General features: G+C 38.4%; 1 protein-coding gene across 6 annotated transcripts in view; it reads left to right on the forward strand.

Annotated features, from left to right (window-relative positions):
* SASH1 (SAM and SH3 domain containing 1) overlaps positions 1 to 19,159 on the forward strand; it is a gene marked incomplete at its 5' end in the record, with an annotated part of 518,822 nt that overhangs the window by 218,855 nt on the left and 280,808 nt on the right. The window contains one exon of one of the 6 annotated variants that reach the window (XM_080584012.1): positions 5,943 to 5,969. The exons of the other annotated variants lie outside the window; for them this stretch is intronic. Coding sequence (XP_080440138.1) covers positions 5,958 to 5,969 — 12 coding nt within the window. Of the gene's footprint in view, positions 1 to 5,942; positions 5,970 to 19,159 lie in introns of those variants that run through there. 6 annotated transcript variants of the gene reach the window in all.

The following is a 19,159-nucleotide window of genomic DNA, read 5'->3' on the forward strand; positions in this document are numbered from 1 at the left end:
TTAAAGGTTAATGAATGATGCATTCTTGAAGTAATCTGAAGAACAAAAAGAACATGTTATGTAAGTAAAATGTATGTCCTCTCTAATTACATGGAAAAATAGATATGAAAGGAGACTCAAATTCTTAATTCTAACATTAACAGCCTGGATAAGATTACTGACTGTGGAAGATAGCAGAGCTCTTTCCATAGTGAAAATGAATGAATGAAGGATATTGGTAAACAGTAATATAATAAAACTTAAAAATTAATACAACAATTTAAAAATAAATTGAATAGAGTGTATGTAGTGCCAGTGCTTTGAATATTACTTCATTTTGCTTCATACGGATTCTGGAGACTGGTTGGTAGGTTTGTAAACTTTACTCCTAAAGGAGATGCTCTGACCAATGGAAATGTAAGGACAGAATGAATATGCATGGGTGTTTTATATTTGTGTTGTGTAAAAACAGTAAATATTTCAGCCTGTCCCATTCTGTTGAATATCTACGTAGCTATTCAAGAAAGGAAGATGCCTGTCTTGTATTATTCATTTCTAATTTGCTTCCATCAGAAGGCCAAATGGAGAAAAAACAAGGTATTTTTACATTAAGGTATGCGTTTAAGTAACGTGCTTAAAACCATAGTCTTTGAGTCAAAGATGTTGGACCTCAGGCAGCTCCACCATCGCTGCTAATAGACACTGTCAGAAAACTGATAACAAAACTCATCTCCATTCACAGTATTCATGCTCAGCAGATGTGCATCACTGAAAATTGTTATGTTCATGCTCAGAAATGTCGCAAAATGATCCTTAGTATGCGCTAGTTCTGCAAATTGAAGTGATAGCTGACTTACTCATCTTTGTCAGATAATTATTTACACGTCCCACGGGGAAATACATTACACATTTAGAAAGACACTGGAATGTTTTGCAAAAACAGAAGTTATTTTTAGAAAAAGATTCGTCTGTCACAGACGTGGACGACATCTGGTTTAAGTGTGATGAATGCATATTGTAGAAGAAAAGGGACATCCTGATGCTATTGCATATACATCTTTGTGATTATGGTTGTGCTTTTTTCTAAGAAGCAAATTTATTACAGATAAATATTTTATTTTTTGCCCAAGTGTGCTTCAGTGCACTACAGATAGTTGATGCTCTAGCGCTCCCCTAGACAGCAGGAGAATCTGTTACGTAGTGCGGAATTGTCCCTGGGAACAGTAGTAGATCCTAAAAACCACATAGATGACTTCTTAAGGTGGGCTGACAGCCACTGTAGGAAGATCCCACTTTTCTCATACTTTGCCATGTTGTGCCTGCAGCACTGTGTTGGGCTCTGTATATTAATGCAGTGGAATGTATTTATATCATCTTCCCTCCTACATGGCCATGGTGGCAGCTCAGGTACTAAATATCTGCTAATACACATGCCTCACAGAGACATTTGTTTATTTGTGCAACATGAGCTTTCCCATCAGCTATTCATCATCTCTGCTTAAAAAAAAAAAAAAGTAGTAGGTCAGATGGCAGCAAGGTTGTTCTCACTTTTCTTCCCCCAGGGGAAGGAAGGCTAAGAGAAATAGAGTTTGAAACACCAAAATCTGAGAGACCAAACAGCAACGACTGGAAGTATTGCACTGTTTTTCTCTAGTATAGTAAGAGTTTGGTTTAAATTCCTCTCCTTTTTGAGAGAGATAATTGAGAGATAAAGAAAAGGCAGGTGAATTTATTCTCTGATCTGTATTTTGTAATGTATGACTTTGGCCAAGGATCTTAAAATATGGTATTTCTTTTGGTATTTGCCTATTAAACTTAATATATCAGTATGTTTTTATGTATTACTTTGCTTGCTAAAATAAATAATGTACTGAATGTTGATAAAGTGCAAGCTTCCACTTTTGCAGGCCTCACTGAGTAACTTGCATTCATGTTTTTTAATAATCATGTGATTTTGGACAAAGTAAATTTAAAAATAACGATGTAATATCATAATCTCCAAAAGGGATTATTCTGGTAGGGCATACATCAGATTGTAACATGACATGGAAATCCAGAAAACTGTTGTGACTGTGTAAAGAATTTGTTTTTTAAGTGCAGCAGTATGTTCTCAGTGCTCTCAGATGTATTGTTTGATCATGGGAAAAGAAAAGAACATTTGTGGAAGATCAAACAATATCATGTACAGCATAGATTTTAAGGTTCACATAAAGTCTGAGCCTTTTCTTCTAAAATTCTTCTGACATCTGTATCATTGCAGGGGGTTGGTGGTTTTTCGGTATAACAATTTAGATCTGTATATCATACTCTGAAGTGACTGTACGCAGTTAGTTATCTTTTTATCAGTAGGGAATTGTGGTTTCACCATCATGGGCAGATGAATTTCATCAAACACCCACCCTCTCTCACAGTACAATGAAAACGTCTCAAGGGTTGAGATAAGGAAGAGATATCACTCAGCAATTATTGTCATGCTCAAAATAGAGGGAGAAAAATACAACCTAGAGTAGTGAAAACTAAAAGCAAACAAAAAACGACTTCATAAACTTCCCTCCTACCCCTACCACCACCCTAAGTGGCAAAATGGGAATAGGGGCTGCGGTCACTCCCTGATGCTTTGTCTCCAAAGCTCCCTCATAGTCACTCCCTGCCCCTGCTCCCTGTGGGGTCCCTCCCACGGGATGCTGTCCTTCTGTTAGGAGCAATCTGTTAGGAGTTGCTCCAGCACAGGTCCCCCACGGGTGGGCTGCAGCTCCCCCCAGGCCCCCTGCTCCTGCGTGGGCTCCTCTCCACGGGCTGCAGCGTGGAGATCTGCTCCACGTGGGACCCATGGGCTGCAGGGGGACAGCCTGCTCCACCAGGGGCCTCTCCACAGGCCGCAGGGGAACTGCTGCTCCATGCCTGGAGCTCCTTCTGCACCAACTTCTGCAGCTGGCTGGAACGGGCCCTTATCTGTTATCTGACATGGAGCAGCTTCTGGACTCTTCTCCCAGAAGCCAGCCCTGCTAACAAAACATTGTCATATAAACCCATTACAGTAATCCATGATTTTCAGCATCACAACAGGGATGTTCAAATCTGTATTTTTGAAAAGTACAGTGATGATCTGTTGGTAATCATCAAGTTTCAATTACATTAATAGCTGGTCTTAAAGATTTATTTTACATTTTCCTTCAATAGCATTTTGCATATTGTATTTGGAAAGTGTTACAGTCAATTTCACCTACAGGCAGGGAGCTGACTTAGTCTGCACGCAGCAGATCAGTGGTACGGTAGTTCTGCTCATGTGCACTTCAAAAGAATTTCTCTAAGTGTACGTGCATGTATATGAACCTGTTTGCTAGCTTCACACTTACACTAGGTGAAAGTTAGAAAACAAAATACCTTGTGGTTTGCATTAGTTGCTGTGCATGCCAGGTAGAATGGAAATTCCCTCGCTTCACTGTCAGGGAATAACACGGTAATCTTGCAGCATTCCAGTATGTCTCTACTGGGAAAGAACACTTTTTTGAGTTTAAAGTAATAAAGTCAAAGATGTACTTCTGCTCTAGTTGGCATTTTAGTAGCAGACTCCTGGTTTGTGGCATTCAGCTCAAGTAAAAAGGGATTTCTTTTGGAAGGGCAGAGGAAATGCTTTTCTGCATATCACAAAAGCATCAGCAGAGCTGCCCTTCAGTGACCCTTCCGCTTGTCCTGGCATTTTCACATGCTCTCCTCAAAGCACGGGCATCATGATAGATTCTCAGGTCCACTACTTTCCTGGTCTGTCTTAAACCCCGCAAACTCTTGTACATGTATCTGAATCCAGAGAGAAGCCTTGTGCCGAACACTCACTCTGGATATTTGGCATTGCGCATGCCTGCCCATTCAAAGTGACTTGTGACCTGTGCTTCAAAGATCAGTTTGGTTCCCTCAAAATCATGGCTGTCTCCTTCTGTGGGAGCAGTCTGTGCTTCCCAGAGGGCAGGAACTGTGGTTCTTCCTACGCTTTCTGAATGGGGGGCTGAGCAGGCAAAGGCCTGGAGAAAAGTGAGGCAGAACTGGATTTAGAAGTCTAAGAAAGTAATATAGACCAGTACCTATTAGGTAATAATTATCACCTTTTAAATTGCATACTACGCTGAATTTGATTCCTTGCTGCATTTCCCATATCAAGTTGGGCCACTGTAGGTAGCTGCTTTTTTCTCCTTGAATTTGTGCGGCGTGTATTAAACTGTATATCAGATGTGATATGGAGATTATATCAATGACATTTCTAAATATACAGTTTCTGGTTTCCTTTCCAGTGAAACTTTGATGTCAGCGTTTTGACAATTGCCCTTTACTTGTGTGCCTACCTCCTGCAGATGGGGTCTGACTTATAAGCCATAGTCTGTCTTTAAAGCTATGTGTTCTTCTGTTGACATTTTTTCTCCTTTTATTTTTTTGCCTTCAAAGGTTTTTGTGTTTTCATGCTGTTTTTATTTTTTTCTTATTTTTTTATGCTAAAAGTGATTAGCCTACCAGATTTCTATACTTAGGCTTGTCTTTGTTTCTGTGCTTTTCCATCTGCCCTGTTCACAAGTTTTGCATCTACATGCTGTGCTTTACAGACATGCATGCTCTAAACTGGCATTGCATTGTATAATCATTTGTAATCAAAATTGCTTCAGGTGATTTAGCAAGTAACATTCAAAGCTAACCGCTAAGTAGAGGGAATATAGGAGTAGAGACTGATTTAATGCCTGCTCTTAGAGCTTAAAGCATAAAAATTATGGTGCTAAGATGGTAACATGGAGACAACTATATGTCATCCAAGGCTGACATGATAGAAGCCCAAATTACGTTATCATTGTACTGTAGCCTCATGCAACAAATACTGCTGCACATAAGCAGGGCACCGAGAGAAATAAAGCCAGCTCTGTCAAAAGCTAATTTGCAGGTGCATCTGAAGAAGATGGCCAGCGTATTCGTACAGTTCTGTTCCTGATGGCTTCCTTGTTCTGAAACAGTGTGGTTCTACTCTGGATTTTAAAATCAAAAGGGTTGTTTTCCTTCAAATTAAAATGGAGTCAGGAGACTTGGATTTTCTTTTTATTCAGCAATAAAATAAAAGGATTAGATAAGTCTTTAAAAGTGTAATAAAATGCTGCTGTGAGTGGTATGCTGTTCAGGAGATGTAGGTGCAATCAATTTCTTTCCTCTTAGGTATCATCTTAAATTGTAGTAAAATTCTAATGGAAAAATATTTTGAACATCAGTCTGGAGGACCTGTATACAGACATTAGGAGATAAGAAGTTCTGATTGCACTTTTTTATTTTTATTTTTTTTAGATTTAAGCAAGTTACCTGTTTTCTAGAAATCTTAATGTTACTAGACTTTCAAAAAAAGAAAACAAACAAAAAAAAAACAACTAAGAAATCATGTTTGGGCACTGTCTATGAAAAGTTATGATGCTGATAGTGTAAAAAAGCTGTATCCAAGCTAAGTTTTCATAGCTATCCTGTCTGAGGTGGCTTATTCTGGTAAATGGTTTCCAAAGTGTTCTGGAAAGGCAAATGGAAAGACTCACTAGGAGAAGAAAATGAGCCTTTACCTTCAGGGGAGAAAAGTTGAATTGGAGCTGTGAAGTTAAATAAACTTCATTCCTGGCTCCTTGTTGTATTGCGTAGGTATTTTGGTTCCTTGGCTTGCTGTTCAAAAAAAGCCTTGTTCATAATTTTCAATGCAACTGGTAAGAACACATGGTACATATGGCCAGGGTGTCTGAATGGTTTTACAGGCAAATACAGAGTTGGGAATAAGTGTAGAATGTGAAGTACTTGGGATAAATGGGGCTTGTTGGGTTTTACTTGGAAGGTCTGAGATGGGAAAAAATGTTTCGCATGTAGGAGGAAAATAATTCCTATTGAAGATGCCAAGGAAAAGAAAGCTAATGAGGATAAGTATGCCTGTTTTTCATGGTGCAGAACAATGAGGAGGAATATTTTTGCAGTTTATGATTTTGAAGGTTAGTTACAACTTTTTATTATTTAGCTTTTGCTAACGCTATCTCCATCTTTAATTTCCAGAATGCAAAAATTCACCACTCTAACTTTAGTGGTGCTGGCATAGATTGGCAACAATTTCAGACAAATGCAGCTTGAACAGGTTTATAATGCAGAGTAATATGTTTCTCTATTGATGTGTTAAGCTCTTAATTAGGCAGTGATAGACTATGACAACCTTGTGTGATGTGACAGCATCCCCAAATTGTTCCTGAAAAGTCATGTGTCTATCCAAAAAAAAAAACTCCGCTCCGCTCCTCTCCGCTCCTCTCCTCTCCTCTCCGCTCCAGATATACTCTTTAACTGTGCTTAACCTTTTGATTTACTAAAGTAATCCAGAAATGTTTTTTCTTATTATTCTTTATATCTTTGCCATCCCTTACAGTAAGCTTGTTTGCAATGTGATGGATGCTAATTTCTTGTTTCACCTCTTCGGGAGGTTTGCAGTGCTCTCTGTACTGGTGGCTGGTCAACTGCTTCAGCACTGCCTGGTGAACAGCACAGTGGCACTGGCTTTCCCCAGGAGCCTTTCACTTGCCTCTGAAGGCAGTGTCCCTGCAGCCGAAGGGAAATAATTGTCAATGAGAATCAAAAGGCATTCAGCCTTTTGGTGATAAATTGTCCTGTTGCCTCCAGGCACCACTTCTTCCAAAGACAAAGGCACTGATAAAATATTTATGCTGAAAGGTAGCAGGTAAAGGGATTGTGCATTGTGAGGTTTTAAATCTGTGTTGCCAAGATAAATTTTTTTCTTAACTTCAGTGATCTGAAGGTAAAGAATAAGGATCTTAAGGAATATATTTTGTGAGTTAAGCCCGGATGCAGAAGTCACTGATGCCATCATTTCACTTAAAGATAGCAAACATAAAGGTTGCATTGTCAAGAATTTTTACAATTGAAGGATGTAGCCTAGGCCATAATACAGCATTTACTGGTGAAAAAGTTAGAAGCTGTGAAGTGGTAACAGGAGAATCATGCTTCAAGTGCTGATTGTTACCCCGTTTCTTAACGACACTTGTTTGTTTTGTTGTTTTTTTCCCCTCATGTGCCCATATGTAATTTCTGCATTCATGGGGATGGTGAAAACACTGGTATGGAAAGACAGCTGCTCTTTGATGCTTGTTAGAGAGATTGCAGTCAGTAGCTGCTCTGTAGTAACACCACTGCAACTGGTACATCCTAATGGGTGGTACAAACAGTGGCTGTCCAAAAAAAAAAAAAAAGACCTCTTGTAAACAAGATAATAGTATATCTGTATAGGATCTTTGATTCTCTAATTACATACTAATGCTTTGAACTATCTTTATTTAACTGAACCCAAGTTTACAGGTTGACAACACAGCTATGTAAGCCTAGAGTTACAACAATGGATAATTCCAGGCTTCAAAGCTCCCAGCATAGACATGTCCAGAAGTCCATTCTGCACTCTGAACTCTTCATGGTTTTCAATTACTACATCCAAAGGTCGTGATTTCCAGCCCCATTGTTTTGTTCTCCACTAGCTTTTCCTACCTCTGATTTATTATGGTAGAGTGAGATAAGAGCTGGTAAGTTAAAGTGTATGTGTTATTGGGGGATAGGATGGCAGCAAAGGCTACAAATCCTTTTAGTAAAATAGAACACTCTCTTGGTGACTGCTTTGCTGGGTTTTATTAGTTCATCTGCCTTCAAATGAGTCCTGCAGGTGCTTTCTCAAATGGATTGAGAGATTGCCTCGTATGTTCCTCTGCTTCTTGTAAGTACCTCTGTGTCCTATGTAGAAGATTTGTAACTTCCTACATCAAGATATCTTTGTAAAGCACACCAAGGACCCTTGTGCCTTCCAAAGCCGCAGTGTGGGTCGGAAGGGGAACGTAATGAAAACTGGAAAAAAAAAAATGATGATGATAGAAAAGGTATTAATACAAATTCAACAGCTAAATTATCTAAACTTGTATTGTGAAAAGATGCATCTTCTTCCCTCACATGTTCTTCACACTCATCACTCATGGCAGTCAGTACATGCTGCTTGCACCTAGAGGTATAAAACCAGTTCTCTCTTCTTCCTGGTACCAACGAAAAGAATAAACAAGGGGGGAACATAGCATAAAGTTAAGCATCATTTCCAAGACTCAGTTGCAAGAGCTGGAAATTCCAGGATCCCTAGTTTCAATCTCCTCCCTGCTTAGAAAGTGCTTTTTAGTTTTCTGCAAGATCCTGCAAGTTGAAATTCAGGGCACCTCTTACTGATGAAGGACACGGCAGGGTTGTATGGGAACTAAAATAACTACTTACATTTTTCTTCGTACTTCCAGAGCACAATTAAATGCAAAATACCTGGCTCTAGATCACTTGCTGTGATCTAGCAATAACTTTTTAGCTTAACCTGGGTCTTCTCTCCAGCCAGGACTCCAACTCTGATGATTTGGTTACTCTACCTATTTTTAGTGTGATTTATCCTTTCAATATTTCTAGCTAGCTTGAACTATGAAGCAAGGAAACAGGAAAGACAGTGCTAGGATTTAGATAAGATATGACTTGTCTTACGAAGTGTAACTGGCAGATGTGATCATATTACTGGATGGGGATGCATTTGGAGAGAGAAAAGAGAACCGAATTTTATTTTCAGCCAAATATTTTTCTACTTGATTTGATTGCATATTCTAGAGAAAGCAAGCAAGGAGTGGCTTGAAAAAGCATTTCCCTGTAGGTGTCACATTTTTCCATGTATTTTTAAGTGTAGATTTATATAGACTACCCTGATGTAATATTATATATGTAGTGTATGGGGAGAGAAAGGGAAGTGAATAAGAAACCTGCCTGAAAACACTTACATTGTTATTCCGTAATTGGAATTGCTTTTGTTATGTGGAAATAGACATGAACTGGAAAATGAAAGATATCTGAAGGTCATCTCTTCCATTCAGGCTTGGCTTGAGCAGAAATAACAGCCTTATTTACATTTAGTACAACTGTGCGGTGATTAGCATGGTGTCCATTAAGTATTATTCCACCAAGGCCAACAATGTGCTTTTGCTGCAAAGGCCAATGGTATCCTGAGCTGCATTAGGAGGGAGGTGATCCTCCCCCTCTCCTCATTACTCCTCACACCTGGAGTTCTGTGTCCAATTCTGGACACCCAGCACAAGGGAAGCACGGACATATTGGAGAGCCCAATGTAGGGCGCAGGGGTAATGAAGGGACTGGGGCACATCTCCTGTAAAGGAAGCTGAGAGAGCTGGGACTGCTCAGCCTGGAGAAGAGGGAGCTCGGGGGGGCTGCATCAATATGTCTAAATACCCAAAGGGAGGGTGCGAAGAGGATGGAGCCATGCTCTTTGCAGTGGTGCCCAGTGACATGGACAAGAGGCAAGGGGCACAAATAGAGGAGGCTCCCTCAGAACATGAGGAAGCACTTCTGTGCTGTGTGGTTGACTGAGCGCTGGCACAGGTTGCTCAGAGAGGTTGTGGGGTCTCCCCCCGTGGAGATCTTCGGAAGCCACCTGGACACGGCCCTGGGCAGCCTGCTCTGGGTGTCCCTGCTTAAGAAAGGGGTTGGACCAGGTGGCCTCCAGAGGCCACTGCCAACCTGAACCAGTCTGTGATTAAGGAATTACAGAGGGTGTTTGTACAAAATACTCTATAATCAAAAGATCTTACTTCCTGTAAGTCTGTATGTTTTTTAAATTGTTAATGTTATCTATTACATAAGCCATATAGTTATTTAAATACATAGATTTTTTTTTCACTTGTACTTACTTCATATGCAAGTAAAGTTAAGGATAGACAGGCCCAAATGCTAGAGGTGGAACTAATGATAATGGGCTGCTGGAGGGTTGTTTGATACGACTGTTCTGTTCTGTCCAGGTTAAGAAGCAAAGTTATTTTTCTAGAAGGTGGAAGGGAGAGCAATGGCCTTATTGGATATGCCACATCTGGGTATTAGCAGATTATCCTGCTGAAAAACAAATAGGCCATTTAAAGAAGTTTATCGGATGTTGTTGGATAACTGTGTCCACATCTCATTAGAAGTTAAACTAACAGATTAAAACTTAAATGCGTTGCTGAGTTATGGAGTTCATAGCATAAAAATTCTAATCCCTTGCAGTTTAGAGGACCTTCATTAATTGGTTACATTGATACTTAAAAAGGACTGATATCATTATTTGATATCATTATTTGTCCTAAAAGATCTACAGTATTTCTTTTTTCCTAAATAAATAGGAATTCTGATCCTTCTTCTCTGTAGGATAACTGACCAGGGAATTGGCAGGTCATGTTTGTTTGAGCTGAGGAAAAACTCTTGTAGAAGAGGTGTTTGGTTTTAATCATTTCTGAAAATCTTTCTTTCTGTATGTAAAATATTCTCAAGCATATATATTTATTAAGGTAGGGAATAGTACTACCATAACTTGAGTAACTTCTTTTCTAGATTTCATAATCTTATAGTTTATTTAGATACTTTTGCTATCAAAACCAGTCTTACTGCTTAAGATCTACCACTTAAATTATATCCAGAATGAATAACATCTAAATGTCAAAGACCGAAGTTTTATCCTAGCAGAAATTTTTGAGACAGTTGGATTTTCCAGTTTTAAACACTTGTTAATTCTTTTGGTACTTTGTGCTCTGATTTCATGTGACGTTTTCTGTGCTTTTTAATAGCAAGGCTTGAATTTCATGTCAAATTGAAGAGATGGATTATTTCTGGGAGACAGAGTACATAAGAATGTTCACTAAAATCCTAGCTTATTTAATAGTTGAGTGATTTTTGGTGTCCTTTTTCTTATTTAGGTAAATGAACTGGAGAAGCATTCTGTTTCTGCTTGCTTCCTAGAGGGCTAGACTATACACTGGCTGGCTCTCAGTAATTTTGTTTTGATTTTGGATCTTTATCTTTTTTTTTTTTTTCATTTACTCATTTCAGAAAAGATAGTTCTTTATTTTGTTTAGTAATTTCTTACTTCTGGTTTCTTTTTCCTGTTGGTACCTAAAATGTGAACCTACCTGTGCCTAAAATGTGCTACCACATTAGGGTTAGTTGTTTTCAAATGTGTTGGTATTGCCTCTTAAAAATCCTGATAAAGAGAGAAATTAAGAAAGACTAGTAAGTTTTTAGAAAAGCTATTTTGCCTGCTGGTAACATTATATTGCTTCAGATGACGCAAGTGATAAATGCAATCCCAGGTGACTTACAGGATAACAATGACCTTTGATTGACTACGGAAGAATATAAAGTCTTAATAACAAACTCCATACAGAAATAACTTGTAGTCCACTGCAGTTAGGAGTAACTGGGTCATTTTATTCTGATAGCTATTTGGAGGCTTGTATAAAATGAGGTGACTCTTTCAGTCTCTTCTGGGGTTGACCAATGCTTGTATGTCTATAGATTCTTTTGTTGCCAAAGGCACAATGCAGACAGGACTGATGTAAATTGTCCTCATGACCATAAGTAAAGGCATGCTTCATTCATTGGCAAAACCAAATTCTTCATTAAAATGTTTTGGTTTTATTTTGCTTTAAATCAGGAATACAAGAGTAGAACTGATACAGGTGTGAGTTCCAGAAAAATATTTCAAAATGTATATATAGACATCTGACTTAATCATCATTCTTTAATAAAAGGCAGAAAGGGCCTTTCAGACTGGAATTCCAAATTATTGACCAGATTATGTATTTAATTTGCTGAGTTTGGGGAATATCCCTAATGTGTTTTAATCTTTAAGAGAAACTTCAAATGTCTTTGAAGGCCAAATATAGAACTAGACCTAATAAAATACCTCTTCTTTGTTCTTTGTACACTATATTGCAGAGATACTTTGAATGTTCTTTCCTTCTTCTCTAAGCCACTGTTTGCCAAGGACTGGACAAGTTCTGTTCTCAGCTGATGATTGCCACACTGTTGGGTACCTGGGCTCTGGGGGATTCCTTAGCTTACTTTTTTTCTTGTGTGAAGCTGTACTAATAAGACTGTCTTTCTCTGCACAAGAGAAGAAAAAATGTTAATTATTTCAATTTAGCAATGTTCTTCTTTCTGCAAGCTTGGGAAGTGATAGAAGTGACAGAATTAAACAATGTGTAGTGTGTTTTTTTTGTTTTGTTTTGTTTGTTTGTTTTGAAGCACTTATTGAGGGAATAAAGACAAGAGTCTTAATTCTGAAATTATGTACAGTGGAGTGCTGCTTACCTTTTTTGAAGATGTTTCTTAAGTACTCTAACAGTGAAAATCTGAAAGCACAAAACCAGTTATCTCACTATCTGAAATGATGTATAATTTCATAGATAAATTTCTCGCTATTTTGAACAACCTAAGATTTTGTCACAAATATTATTTCCCACTAAAAGAGTTTTTCCAGTGTGTACTTTAAGGAAAGTAGAGATTTCTTATATTTTTATCTAGATACTAAATGTATTAACTTAAAATACTGCTTAATGAGACAAATTTTCACTCCAACTCTGAATTTTGAGTGTCTGGTAAGGTGAGGTTTGACAAGGTGGTAAATTTGGGCTTTGGGGAGGTGGTTTAATACTAGACCTAAAACTTTTCACACATGTAAATGGTGAACAAACTACTCTAGTTCCAATTTGTTTTTAAAGCCTGAAAGAATAACTTTGTCCAAAGAAAGTTCAGATTGTACTGGGGGCATTTTCTACTTGCACCATTTGGTATCCAGACAGATCTTATGCTGAAAGGTGCCACTCTTGCTACAGCATAAACATGGGCATGCAATCTGGTGAGATGAAAGGATGTACAACCCTATCTATCTTCATGCTTGATCTGAGTCACGCTGGTACTGCTATATGATGTGGCATTAAGGAGTTTGGCATCATGGTAAGAGAGGCCCATGTAAATAAACTCAAAACACCAACTTGGAAAGCTTTTGTAGGAACCCTTAATATAAAACAGCAAAGCCACCTTGTCGAGTAGAGGTAAAAATAGCAATATAGCTAACAGCACCACAGTATGAGCTGCCATTGAAGAGAAGTGAAAGCTGTGTTTGTCCTGGCTATTTTCTGGATTCTACTTCAGCCTTTACAAATAGATCACAGCTGGAGTATCTGCAGAACTTGACATCACGGGGTCACGCTCAACACCGGCTTTTACTATAGATCGTTTTTTTCGTGTTGTTGTCTCAAAAGGAATTGGAGTACAGGTCAAAAAGAGCATCTGACTGAAAATACCCAAGTCAAGATAGCAGGACAATTAAAAAAGGAAGAAAAGATGGAGGAAAATAGCAGAACTCGAGCAATCACAAAAGCATGGTAACCTTTGTAGTTCAGCCTGACCCCTTTACCTTTCAACTCCTCATGTTGTACTTATTTTGGGAGCTTAGTAACTAAAAAAAAAAGAAATAAGAAAAGAAAAGAACAAACAAACCTAAGAACATTAAAATAGCCCAGCAAAATGGGGTATTGGTATTGCAATCTGGATGCTGTACAAACATTGTTTTAAAATGTTAATTTTCCATTTTTAACCTTTTTTCCCTAATTGAGCACAGATATACCCGTGAAAAATGACACTTGGCACACAGTGATTTGAAAATCACTGTCTGCCGCTTGATGTCTTCATCTGACAACATCTATATGTTGCCAGGTTACCATGGCAACTAAGTACAGTTGTAATTGCAACCCTGGAAAGGTAATTCTTTCACTCAAAATGTGGCATACATTTAGGCTGTCTGAAGTTTAAACAAACCATCTTTTAATGACAAGTATTTTGAAAAGCCTGAATGAGGTAGCTTCTTTGATGTCAATTTTTTTCATTATCTCATATAGTCTAACTAGATAGATATGTTGGCTTTTATTCAGTAGAGTCTGTATTTTTAACCTTTTTATGCTTTATTTAAGTTTCAAATATATGGTATCAACTGTGAATCTGAAATTAACATATGAAAGCAAAATAACACATAAAGTGTTCGTTTACTTGTACTAGCAGTTCTGAAAGCAGGAGATCTTGATACATTCCTCAGACTTACAATCGTTTGCATGAAATCAAATGAGTTTTGTTGCATGGCTGGTTTAATTAAAAAAATAATAATAATAATAATAAAGGAAGAAAGGGAAAAAAAAAAAAGCGTTCTAGTTTTTTACTCAGCAGGCCGCATAGACTTTATAGTGCCACAAAGGCAATCTTTAGAATCAGCAAAACTGCAGTAATTCCACAAAATTTCCACCTGGTTTTTTGTGTATAGCTGAGCCTTATTACAGACATCTGTAATCCTCGATACTGAGAATTGGCAACATGTAGCTGCATTTTGCCTGTTGACCTGTCTTTTCCATCAATGATGTTGTACAGTCCCTCACCATCCATTTCCATTACACAGAGAGAGAGTAATATGTTAGTCAACTACACCACTTTGTAGTAGTGGAAAAAAACACCTAAACACCTTTCTTAGATCTTTTGGCTGTCATTTAGGGCTAGAATATGGGGCTTTATACTCTCTGGGGGGTACAAACTAGCTCTGAAAAGTAAGAATGAATGCAGTCCTGAGCTTTCAGTATTAATTTCCTCAATCTGCAATACTGCTCCATGAGGGCATGGTAGCAGCGTTTCTGTGGATTGCTGCATTTTTGCTCACTAAATGATAGAGCCCTCGCTTGGGGTTTCTGGATAAACCAGGCAACTTTAGTCTTTGGATGTGTTAGGCTTTCAGTGAATGCTGAATGTAAATAGCGTGATTTTTAATTTTGTACAGGATAAATGCTTTCATTTAGACGCTCACTTGGCTCAGCAATCCACAACAATAAAATCACCCTTCATAAGACATGCACAGAGAGATTCGCATTTTTGCTCTGGAAAACAAGAGCATGGTGAGGCTTTTGATGAGTTTTGAAAATTGGGTTGATTTTTGGGTTGACCACCATTTTCCACCTGCACTTTCACTGTCAGTTGAAAACTGCTTTGAATTCAGCAAGGCCGTTCATGCTCACAGTATATTTTATTGTCATAATAGAAGGTCTTCTTGCAAGTCTAGACAACTCACCATTTCAGAACAAGTCCTCTTGAAGCAATTGTGGCATTATGCCATCTGATTTTTTTGATCTGTTCCTTTGTGCTTGAAATTATTCAAAATGTTTTTCTTTGGCTTTTTTTAATTGCCTCCTAACGAACCAGAAGACAAAACCGTGGTGTCACTCGGCAAAATAAAACTTGTATATTTTGAAGCAAGTCACAGATGTGTCTCTAGAGATGTCCTAAAGCTCATTATGACCAAAGTATTGGAATTGGCTTTCAGTATCCTAACACGCAATGCGGTAGTATAAATTGCAGAGAAAGAATCATGATTGTTTAATTTGAAATAATCCTTTTATCTCCGAGGTCCGTGCTTTGCATAGATGTGCTGTATTGTTTGAGCATTTTGTGTGATCCGGTGATCAATGCTCTAATTGTTTTGCAGGAAGCTAGTTTAAAAAGCCAGGCACACCTCTCTATGCAGAGTAGAAAACAGCTATTCTGTGATTAAAAGGCACTGAGCAGCAAGCGCATAGCCATAGCAGCTGGGAAGGCAAGTAGAATAGGAAAGGGACCACAGCAACCCTCAGCACCTTCCTGCATATCTTACTCTGAATATTAATACGGAGGGAGATTCTAGCATCTCTGAATAAGCTTACTAGGTGTACTGGCATCATTCAGCCCAGAATTTGCTGCTTAGTATATATGAAATATGTATTATTTCAGAAGTTAGTTTTCTGCAATATGCATGTAGATAGCAAATCCTCACTGTTTTATATAAACTTCTAATAGTCACTTCAGCACAAAGGAAGATGGATTAGGATCTGGCATCCTGCTTTTCTGATTTATGCTGTGTTTGTAACTTTTTCTTAAAGTATTGAGCTCTGAGTTGGCTGCATATTCCTGCAGAAAAACAGGTTGTATGTGTTTTGAAAGCTAGTGAGGACTGAGTTTGAGTTCTTACTCCAGTTGCTGTTTTTTGTTTTTTTTTTTTTTTCCTGGCAGAGGCACTGTGTTGTATCACCAAAGTTTAGGAGTCACCACCATCCTGTAGTGACTCAACACCACTGGAGTTTGCTGGGTTGAGTTGCTGTTGTGCTCTGCATCTTGCCTTGCAAGGTGAAGTGACAGGATTCCTTCTTCACTTACTTTTTTTTTCATATTTTCTGAGTAAAACCTCTTGCTTTCCTTCCTCCTATGCTTCCACGCAGACCTGGAAATCATTTACATGCTCCTAGTGCTCTTCACCGTGACTGTTCCATATTTACAATTTAGCAGGACAGGTTATAAATTACAGATATGGTCATATTGTACAGGATTAGCTTTTTCTTAACTTGCACAAGAAACGCAAAAATAGGAATGCCTGTAGTGTGCTTTTTCTCAGTTCCCCCAATATCCTTCAGAAAGCGGGCCCTTCTCCTGTTTTAAACCCACTTGGATTCACCCTTTGTCTGACCATGTACTTAGACAGGACCTCACCTGCTTACAAGGCAGGCTTTTTGATTTTTTTTATTGTACCAATGCTATGCAGGGGGCTCGCTTCCTCTGAATACAAGTGACTTTTTCACTGGCCATCTCCACACCCCTTTGCGCAGAACCCTTACCGATCTGGTTTCCCTTCCAGGCAGCTTCCTTACCCTGCCTGCAGCCGGTCATGGCAGCAACGTCAGGGTTAACCATTTCACCTATTCCCCTTCCCACAGAGGCATGTTAAGCTCCTCCTTCCCACAAACACATAGTCCCCCTTAAAGCAATTACATGTCAACATTATAATGGTGCCAAGAATTCATAAATTATATATAGATTGCCTGTATCATCGTATTTCTCCTTTGTCAAGAAAACCTCATTAGGATAGAGGTGAGCTACTCCCCTCGGTGCCTTTCTCATGTTCTGGCATCTCGGTCTCAACACACCTGCTTATAATCCTTATTAACTGAGACTGGCAGCATTCACTCTGGGTATGGCCCCCTATCATGAAATTGTTTTAGGTCAGTTTTCATCTACCCAGCGTAACTGGCCTTTCTTATTACGTGTGGGAAAGCAGTACAGAAAAACAGCATTCATAGCTCCTACTTCTCCATAAGTTCATTCATCCATGAAATCTGTTCTTCACACATGAATATTAAAGAAAAGGATTTACATGAGGTAGATGTGCATTAACCTGTAATGCTTTTGTGAACCTCTACGTTTATGTGATCGTTGAGATGTTTGAGTGATTGTGATATATTTTAGGAAATAAAAGCAATTTATGTGTAGTTCTGCCATTGTCATGGAGCCTTCTTGGGGAAGTTTGGAATCTGGAGCGTATTTGTCTGCTACTCAGGTGGGAATTCCAGTTAAGAGGATAAAGACTACATTTTTCTATTGCCCAGTCAATGTACGTGAAGAAATTAGTTGTTTCTCACATAGAAATATGATATAGATGGTCTTGCTTATTCTGTAACAGTTCTGATCTGGAATATGCAAACTCTGATTAATACAGTCCTTGCAGCCTTTGGTTATAAATGTGGAAGCATGGGCTAATCTGTAAAAATCAATTTCGTTGTGTACAGTCCATACATATGAATCTAAGAACCCATTTTGGCAATGAAAAATGTGTTTGAAGGGAAAACGGTATTTAAATCAGAGGGTCACACAACATTTTCTTGAAATAATAATTCAATCAAGAAATTGATGCTAATCAGTGTTTAAATCTCTCATCTTGTCAGCTCTATGTTTGGTGCCTTGTTTGAAGTGAAATATTTTTTGACACAGACTTCCTAATGCAAAATTTGTTTTCCTTAGTTCTTTGATGTTGTCATTAAAGGGAAAGACATAAAAAACCTTCTCTAGCAATAGTACTAAAGGAAGGGAATTGATTTGATATTCATAACAACTTCTCCGGGGCTTTGCATATAAAACATCAACAGCTCTGACCTATCTTTATCAAGAATAGAGAGAAAATGATTTATTTTTTGTACTATAGTAGCACCTAGAGGCTCCTTTCAAAATCAGCTTTATCACATTTGACATTATATATGTTAATGAGCATCTGTCCTCCAAAAATTCACGAGTAGGCCAGGCAAAAGTGTAACTAAAATTAGTGTTGTAGTAAGCTTGAAAGGGGGTATTCAAGGACATTCAAAGATACAACAGAGAGCTGGGAAAAAATGCAGGAGTGTGGAACCCATTGCATCCACAGGTATGCTAGGGCCAGCCCAGTGCTTTGGGATTTTGGGCCACTAGACATCCTCCTAAATCCTGCTGTACTTCTTAGACCTTAGACTTCTTAGGCTTCTTGGACCCTGCCCTGCCTGGGTGGCTTTGTGGGGAAGAATGAGGTAACGGCAGCAGCAGCTGGAGGTGAGCTGAAGGAGGAGAAAATGGTAAAGGCTTCCTACCAAAGCATTAGTACCATCCTGAATTGCACTGCTTCTGCACTCTATACTCTTAATGCAGGGTAGTACAAAACCACGTGAGCTTGCTGTAAATGCTACATACAGTGCTTTGTAATCTGCTGTTCATCGTGCATCTGGCAGATGCATAAAACACAGTATTCCAGGTGCAGGCGAAACAGAAGTAACAAAATATGTGCTATGAAACAATAATGTGAGGGTATGATAGTGTGTATAAACATGATATAATTCATAAATTAAGATTGTGTAATCTCATATATCAAAGCAGTAGCCTTATTAAGGTTACAAAATAAAGCTCTCAGGTGCTAGGAGAGGTCATTGTGAAGGTTTTCTTCACAGTCTCCATTTACGCTTCTTGTGCCTATGTGTAGTATGTATATTGTATACTTTTTTTTTCTGCTTAAAATTCTTACTTCATTCAGGAAAGATTGTACCTATTTTACCCCCGCTTCACGTTCATTCCCTGTGTTCAGGCCCTATGCCTACTTTACTGCACATTATTCAAATCCAGTTCAGATAGAACAATTGATATTCCTGTGAATTTTCTAAGGTGTTCTATTGCTATGTAGTCTGAACATTTGAATGTTAATTCAAATTATCAATGCTATTGTGAAATGGGGCAATAATCATTTTCCTCATTTAAAGATGAATTTTTCCAGTATTTTATCAAATTATCAATGATGCTGGTTTATGTGTAGCAGGCAGTCTAGAACTGAGACAGATATGTAATGGTAATCTATTCAAAAATTGTAACTAAATTCTGTTGCCTGCCCTGAGACGTCTAGGATCACATTTCATAGGAAACTGCCTGATTCAAAATCTGG

Source organism: Anser brachyrhynchus, assembly GCF_964034855.1.
Source record: "Anser brachyrhynchus genome assembly, chromosome: 3".
Classification (NCBI taxonomy): domain Eukaryota; kingdom Metazoa; phylum Chordata; class Aves; order Anseriformes; family Anatidae; genus Anser; species Anser brachyrhynchus.